This window comes from Chrysemys picta, unplaced genomic scaffold (assembly GCF_011386835.1).
Source record: "Chrysemys picta bellii isolate R12L10 unplaced genomic scaffold, ASM1138683v2 scaf1021, whole genome shotgun sequence".
Classification (NCBI taxonomy): domain Eukaryota; kingdom Metazoa; phylum Chordata; order Testudines; family Emydidae; genus Chrysemys; species Chrysemys picta.
Genome location: NW_027053728.1, coordinates 3,826 through 12,067, shown reverse-complemented (window position 1 = coordinate 12,067; position 8,242 = coordinate 3,826). Strand labels below are relative to the sequence as shown.

Sequence of the window (8,242 nt, the reverse complement as noted above, 5' to 3'; positions counted from 1 at the left end):
CAAATGAGGTCAGTACAATCATCTCCCCTCCCCCACTTTTTTTTTTTAAATGGAGGGGGACACTGGCACAGGGAGGCAAAGTGACCACCAAGTGACCCAGCAGCAGAGGCAGGAATAGAAACCAGGTCGCCTGAATCCCTGGCCAGTGCTCTAAACCACTAGACCACACTATCTCACATGTATTAGCATATTGAAAATTTAGTGCACCGTAAAAGTCAATTTCTGAGAAACTTGAGATTGAATTGAATATAAAAATATTACATTAATCTACTTTTTAAAAAATGTCTGAATGGGAAAGGTGCAGAAACCAGGGGACCTTGCTAGTTTTAGTCCAATCTTATCATAGCCACAATCATATATTGTGCTCAGGAAGTGAGCTTTAGGGCCTGCAGATCTCAAGCAATCTATAAGCCTGGGAACAGTGAAGGAACCAAACAAAGGCCTATTCTTGTGCACCTTAGAAGCTTTAGGAGGGCAACCTTATGCACCTAAGTGGCAGTGCGATCTCCATCCTCAAGATCACACTGCAGTCTGCCCAAAACGTGTGATCCAAGAGAAAAATCAAACTTGCACCACTAAAGGGTAGTTACTTCCAACGACTGCATTTAAAGGGTAAAAAGATGTTAATTAAATTAAACGTAACAATACCAAAATTCTTCACAAGTTTATCAGATTCCTTTTTGTTTAGCCAAAGAAAGAACTGAGACTATACTTGAATGTATACATTTTATTAATTGAATTACATAAATAGTAACAAATACATTCATAAATAAGGAGTTACAGAAAGCAAAGCAATGTGATATGACAATCAAAGTTCAATCCATGCATTTAACATGGGGTCGTTATCACACTTTTATCAAATAGGTATAATCAGAGCTAGATCATTCATTTCACACATCAGAAAGCGGCGATTTTAGCAAAATCATCTTAATACAGAACAGAATTAACTACCCAGTGTAAGTCCTTTAATACAGGTCATTGTTCAACACGGAATTGGCAGAAGTAGAAGTTTCCCACAATTATTACACTTTGAAAAGCTCAATAAGGTTTAAGGGATCCCCTAAAGCTGCAGAAATGCTACCCTCTTGAAAGTCTCTGGAGATATCTTTATTCTGCCTGGTCATCTTCATCCAAGATTTTGGAATTAGGAATGACAGTAAGAACTGAGGTAGCCAGGTGGGTCCTGCATCCTTGTTGAGCTAAAAATTCAAACCTCAGTGCTTTCAAACACCTACCCGAAATTAACTTTCACACCAATTAAATTGCACCAAACAGGCAACCTCAGCTTTGCCCTCTAAATACATCTACTAATGTACGGATACAAAAACATCTAGAATTGCCAACAATTCACACTAAACCAATACCAGAAAAACAGTCATAATCACAAAATACTGCACCTCTACCCAAATACCAAGACTTAACAGAAAAATACCTACCTAAAACATCCACATCATCATCCTTTGAATTCAGTAAGCGTAAAGGACTACTAAAACACCACTACTGCCACTTCCACCAATGGACACAACTACTAAAAACACTCACTTCTGACACAATAGGTGCAAAGTTAATTTTGAATGTGTGGTACACTTTGGTTGGTGTGACCGTTTAAGTAGAGCAGGTGTTTGAAAGTTGTGAAGTGCGGAGAGTAACTGCCAGTTGCCAAAACATTTAGTTTTGTTTGCTTCCTTTTAGAAATGTGTGAGAAATACACAAGTTAGGCGTTACCTGGAGTAAATGTTAATTTTCTGAACCTTAACTTTATTTGAAGAGTTTTGGGAGGAGAATTGGAGGGGAGTGGAGGATTCAAATGTATACCTTCCCTTAAGTCACATCTTTGCACTTCCAGTAGGAAATGATGATTTCTTAATAATAGGAAGTTATAATTCTATACAACTTGAGTGTTTAAGGTCCATGCATTTCAGATTCACAGTTATGCCATGGTACTGACACTTCCTTCTTTTCCACTTCTGCTTCATGATGCCTGAATCAGAGAGAGGGAGCAAAAAGCGTGTGTAAATGAGAACCGATTTCGACAACGGTCCAAAACCGCCCCGGACACTCCCTTTCGGATCTTACCACCAATAGCATGTCAGGTCTCCAAGAGTCCAAGAAGTGAGTAGAAAGCAGGAGACTTGGCTGCAGAATTCCAGGCAAGTTGGAAGCGCTGTCGGAAGGGCCGGAACTCTGGACACAGTCTCATGGGGGCGCCAGAAATAGTAGCAGATGAGACCTGTACCCTGTTTACAGGGTGCTCATTCAGAGCAGTGTCTGCATTTGGCCAAGTGCCAAGAGACTAGAGGGCAAAGACCGGATCCCTGATTACAGGGCGGTCGTTGGCAGCAGGCTGAGAAGACAGCACGAGGCCAAGAGACCCAGAGGGCCTCGGAGACGCATACCCTAGTTACAGGGAGGTCAAGCGGCCCACGTAACGGAAATTATTCTAATCCCCCAGATTTCAAAAGCTAGATGCAACCTGTACCCTGATTACAGGGTGGTCGCTGGCATTAGCCAAAGAGGAGAGACCATAATCTGAATTACAGGAAGGTCAAGCTGTCAAAGTACCAAAGACCTCGATATGTCCCATCCTAGAGAGGCTTGTGACATGGACTCTAATTACAGGGTTGTCACGCTGACTAATGGGGCAGAGCACGGCGTAAAGCCAAATGAGCAAGAGGGCAGAGACCCAGACCCCAGTTACAGGGCGGTCACATTGCTCAGTTGAACAAAGAGCTCAATGCCCCTCCAAAGTCACGGGGAGGTGACTTGCACCCTGATTACAGGGCAGTCACACTCACCAACCCTATAACGGAGACCCAAAGGGCCTCGGAGACGCAAACCCTAGTTACAGGGAGGTCAAGTTGCCCACGTAATGGAAATGATTCTAATTACCCAGATTTCAAAAGCGAGATGCAACCTGTACCCTGATTACAGGGTGGTCGCTGGCATTAGCCAAAGAGGAGAGACCATAACCTGAATTACAGGAAGGTCAAGCTGTCAAAGTACCAAAGAGCTCGATATGTCCCATCCTAGAGAGGCTTGTGACATGGACTCTAATTACAGGGTTGTCACGCTGACTAATGGGGCAGAGCACGGCGTAAAGCCAAATGAGCAAGAGGGCAGAGACCCAGACCCCAGTTACAGGGCGGTCACATTGCTCAGTTTAACAAAGAGCTCAATGCCCCTCCAAAGACAGGGGGAGGTGACTTGCACCCTGATGACAGGGCAGTCACCGTCAATAGCCAGATAACGGAGCAGAATGTCAAAACGACACAATAGCACAGACCGCGACACGGCTTACAGGGCGGTCACGCTGCTCAAGGTATTAAGAGGCTCGAGATTCCCCTACAGTCTAATTACATGACCTGAGGCCTGATTTGAGGTTGGTTACTGTGCCCAGAGTTCCTTTCCTTTTCCTTCATCTTCTTTTCTCCTCCGTGTATGGCATTCCTGACACTTCCTTCTTCTCCACTTGTGCTTCATGATGTCTGAAACAGAGAGATAGAGCACAAGGCGTGGGTAAGTGAGAACCGACAATGCCATGTCCCGCACGCAAACTCAGTGTAATCTACTGATACACGGTTCCTTTCCGCATCTGCAGACAGTCTGGATATTTAGGTCCAAGACAGTCCTTTGTGGTTTCTTCGGGCAGAATTAGACCCTCACTAGCTGAGCACCATCTTTCGGAAACCGGCCATCGGCGGGCGCCCCCCTCTGGCCTGGCGGCCATCGGCGGGCGCCCCCCTCGGGCCTGGCGGAAAGCCCACCAAAAGCGATATGGCTGCAGCTTTTTAAGGCCCAGCCGCCCTGGCCAGGCATTCCTTTTCTATGGCTGGAGAGTTCTGCTTCTGGGACAGCAGCTTTCTGCTCACATACCCGATGGGATGTCTCTCCCCCTTTCCCTCAATCTGCATTGGCGCCACACCCAGCCCTCTTCTGAAGCGTCAGTGAACACCAGAAAGAGCTTGTCAAAGTCCTGCTTTGCCAGCACCGAGCCCTTGACCAGAACCTCTTTCAGAGCACAGAGACCCCTCTGCCACTGCGTGGTCCAGACCACCTTCTCTGGATTTCCCTTCTTACATACCTTAGTGATTCGGGTGGCTATGAAGCTAAAGTGGGGAACGAATCTCCGGTAGTAGCCCGCCATCCCAATGAAAGCCTGGACTTGCTTTTTAATCTGGGGAACGGGCCCATCTCTGATCACCTCCACCTGAGCCGGCTCTGGCTTTAGGCAGCCGCCCCCCATTTTGTGGCCCAGGTCTGACATCTCTCACAACTCCCGCCACCCCACCACCACCTTTGCACTTCCCAGCTTTTATAGGCAGACCTGTGTCCTGGAGCCAGTTCAGTCCTTGTTTAACCTGGGCCACATGGTCCTCCCAGGTCTGGCTAAAAATGCAGATATCATCACTATATGCCAAGGCAAAATTCTCCATCTCAATGAGTAACTGGTCCACCAGGCGCTGGAAGGTGGCAGGTGCCCCATTTTGGCCCAAAAGGTAGGACCAGGAACTCTTATAACCCCAGAGGGGTGATAAAAGCAGATTTCTGCCCAGCATCCGGATCCAAAAGGTACTTGCCTGTAGCCCTTGGTGAGATCCATAGTAGTGAGATAACGACCCCCACCTCCCCGTCCCGTCTAGAAGATCATCAGGCCTAGGCATGGGGTAGGCATCGAACTTGGTGATGGCATTAAGCCTCCGGTAATCCGCACAAAACCAGATTGACCCGTTCTTCTTGGGGATCAACACTACGGGAGAGGCCCAAGGGCTGGAAGACAGCTGGACCACCCCTATAGCCAGCATGTCCTTGACCTCTCTCTCCAGGTTGGGCTTTTTTCCCAGTGACCTGGAACGGGGAGCATCTTACCGGGGGGTGGGCTCCTGTCGCCACCTGGTGGACAGCCAGGTTACTGAGCCCAGGCTCGTTGGAGAGCAGCGCCTCTCGGATCTCAGCCTACTGGGCAGGGGTAAGCTGATCTGAGAGGGGAATTGATTCCGGCGAAGGGCCGGCCCCGTCTCAGGGAATAGATCCACGAGTGGGTCATCTTCCTGCTCCTCCCGCTGGCCACAGATGGCCAGTACCAAATTCTCCCTGTCAAAGTATGGCTTCATCACGTTGACATGGTACACCCAGTGGCTGTGAGCCCAGTTAGACAGTTTCACTCCATAGTTTACCTCATTCAGCTGTTCGATGACCTTGAAGGGCCCATCCCAGGCAGGCTGTAGTTTGTTCTGTGGATATGACGAAGTGGGGTTTTATTTATCTTGTTATGTTGCGTGCGAGTCTTACTGTCCTGTCCTAATACTGTGTGTACCTTAGTTTCCCAGTGTAATGCACCAATACTTAGCTGGTGGGAATTGGGAGTGTGATTTTGCGGAGGCCCTCAGGGCAGGTGAGACTGCCCAGCTATTTGCATCTATGTAACCTGAGACCCAGGAGGGGGGTGCGGCCAGGTGACACCTTTGGCCTGCGAAGTGAGACCAAGAAGGAGGAGGGGCATCAAGGGGAGTGTCCCAGGTCAGGTGGCTGGAGGCTGGCAGTCTGCCTTGGGAGACTGGAAAAGGGGAATCCAGGGCGTCTGGCCCAGGATTCCCAGGATGGACTTGGCTGAAAGGCACACACGTTAGAGACTAGCAAGCCTGGCTTGCTAGAGATGCAGTGCCTTGGGTCAGAGACCCGTGGCGCCTTAGAGACTAGCAAGCCTGGCTTGCTAGAGATGCAGTGCCTTGGGTCAGAGACCCGTGGCGCCTTAGAGACTAGCAAGCCTGGCTTGCTAGAGATGCAGTGCCTTGGGTCAGAGACCCGTGGCGCCTTAGAGACTAGCAAGCCTGGCTTGCTAGAGATGCAGTGCCTTGGGTCAGAGACCCGTGGCGCCTTAGAGACTAGCAAGCCTGGCTTGCTAGAGATGCAGTGCCTTGGGTCAGAGACCCGTGGCGCCTTAGAGACTAGCAAGCCTGGCTTGCTAGAGATGCAGTGCCTTGGGTCAGAGACCCGTGGCGCCTTAGAGACTAGCAAGCCTGGCTTGCTAGAGATGCAGTGCCTTGGGTCAGAGACCCGTGGCGCCTTAGAGACTAGCAAGCCTGGCTTGCTAGAGATGCAGTGCCTTGGGTCAGAGACCCGTGGCGCCTTAGAGACTAGCAAGCCTGGCTTGCTAGAGATGCAGTGCCTTGGGTCAGAGACCCGTGGCGCCTTAGAGACTAGCAAGCCTGGCTTGCTAGAGATGCAGTGCCTTGGGTCAGAGACCCGTGGCGCCTTAGAGACTAGCAAGCCTGGCTTGCTAGAGATGCAGTGCCTTGGGTCAGAGACCCGTGGCGCCTTAGAGACTAGCAAGCCTGGCTTGCTAGAGATGCAGTGCCTTGGGTCAGAGACCCGTGGCGCCTTAGAGACTAGCAAGCCTGGCTTGCTAGAGATGCAGTGCCTTGGGTCAGAGACCCGTGGCGCCTTAGAGACTAGCAAGCCTGGCTTGCTAGAGATGCAGTGCCTTGGGTCAGAGACCCGTGGCGCCTTAGAGACTAGCAAGCCTGGCTTGCTAGAGATGCAGTGCCTTGGGTCAGAGACCCGTGGCGCCTTAGAGACTAGCAAGCCTGGCTTGCTAGAGATGCAGTGCCTTGGGTCAGAGACCCGTGGCGCCTTAGAGACTAGCAAGCCTGGCTTGCTAGAGATGCAGTGCCTTGGGTCAGAGACCCGTGGCGCCTTAGAGACTAGCAAGCCTGGCTTGCTAGAGATGCAGTGCCTTGGGTCAGAGACCCGTGGCGCCTTAGAGACTAGCAAGCCTGGCTTGCTAGAGATGCAGTGCCTTGGGTCAGAGACCCGTGGCGCCTTAGAGACTAGCAAGCCTGGCTTGCTAGAGATGCAGTGCCTTGGGTCAGAGACCCGTGGCGCCTTAGAGACTAGCAAGCCTGGCTTGCTAGAGATGCAGTGCCTTGGGTCAGAGACCCGTGGCGCCTTAGAGACTAGCAAGCCTGGCTTGCTAGAGATGCAGTGCCTTGGGTCAGAGACCCGTGGCGCCTTAGAGACTAGCAAGCCTGGCTTGCTAGAGATGCAGTGCCTTGGGTCAGAGACCCGTGGCGCCTTAGAGACTAGCAAGCCTGGCTTGCTAGAGATGCAGTGCCTTGGGTCAGAGACCCGTGGCGCCTTAGAGACTAGCAAGCCTGGCTTGCTAGAGATGCAGTGCCTTGGGTCAGAGACCCGTGGCGCCTTAGAGACTAGCAAGCCTGGCTTGCTAGAGATGCAGTGCCTTGGGTCAGAGACCCGTGGCGCCTTAGAGACTAGCAAGCCTGGCTTGCTAGAGATGCAGTGCCTTGGGTCAGAGACCCGTGGCGCCTTAGAGACTAGCAAGCCTGGCTTGCTAGAGATGCAGTGCCTTGGGTCAGAGACCCGTGGCGCCTTAGAGACTAGCAAGCCTGGCTTGCTAGAGATGCAGTGCCTTGGGTCAGAGACCCGTGGCGCCTTAGAGACTAGCAAGCCTGGCTTGCTAGAGATGCAGTGCCTTGGGTCAGAGACCCGTGGCGCCTTAGAGACTAGCAAGCCTGGCTTGCTAGAGATGCAGTGCCTTGGGTCAGAGACCCGTGGCGCCTTAGAGACTAGCAAGCCTGGCTTGCTAGAGATGCAGTGCCTTGGGTCAGAGACCCGTGGCGCCTTAGAGACTAGCAAGCCTGGCTTGCTAGAGATGCAGTGCCTTGGGTCAGAGACCCGTGGCGCCTTTGCAAGAAAAAAGATGTGTATAATTTTCCTCTAATGTCAGAACGAAGGGAGAGATTTCAGGTGGCCCCAAGGGGTTTTCAAGCCTCGAGTGTCTCTGAAGGGAACGGCAAGGTGGCAATCTGGGAAATCTTCCTGCTGCTTTTGCAAAAATCTCTCTGAAACGACCTGAGGTGAGAGTTCCATTCAGATATTCCAACACAGACTCATCAGCAAGTTGGGCATGTGGAGACATGTTTGGTTGCAGTGATGGAAAATGGGACGCTCTGACCAGGAGGTAAGGACCATAGGCGTGCGCAGCACATTGCATTAGGGTGTGCACCCAGGGAATTTTTTTTCTTTTTTTAAAGGCGAACATCATAAACGGCTGGGTGTGGGAGGGGGTGCTGTGTGCGGGAAGGGGCTCAGGGCAAGGGATTGGGGGGCAGAGGAGGGGGTGTGGGATGTATGAGGGGGCTCAGGGTTGAGGTGCAAGAGGGGGCAGAGGGCGGCAGGGGGCTCAGGGCAGGGGGCTGGGGTTCAGGAGGGGTGCAGTGTGCAG

At 51.2% G+C, this 8,242-nt stretch overlaps 1 protein-coding gene across 1 annotated transcript; it reads right to left on the bottom strand.

The window, feature by feature from the left end:
- Window positions 1-717: 717 nt before the first annotated feature.
- LOC101934320 (uncharacterized) lies at window positions 718-7,701 on the bottom strand (the record flags this gene model as incomplete). Its single annotated transcript, XM_065579914.1, has 3 exons — window positions 718-1,981; window positions 2,077-3,485; window positions 5,175-7,701. A coding segment is annotated over one exon (2,202 nt), but the record flags the coding sequence as incomplete, so codon positions are not given.
- Window positions 7,702-8,242: the final 541 nt, after the last annotated feature.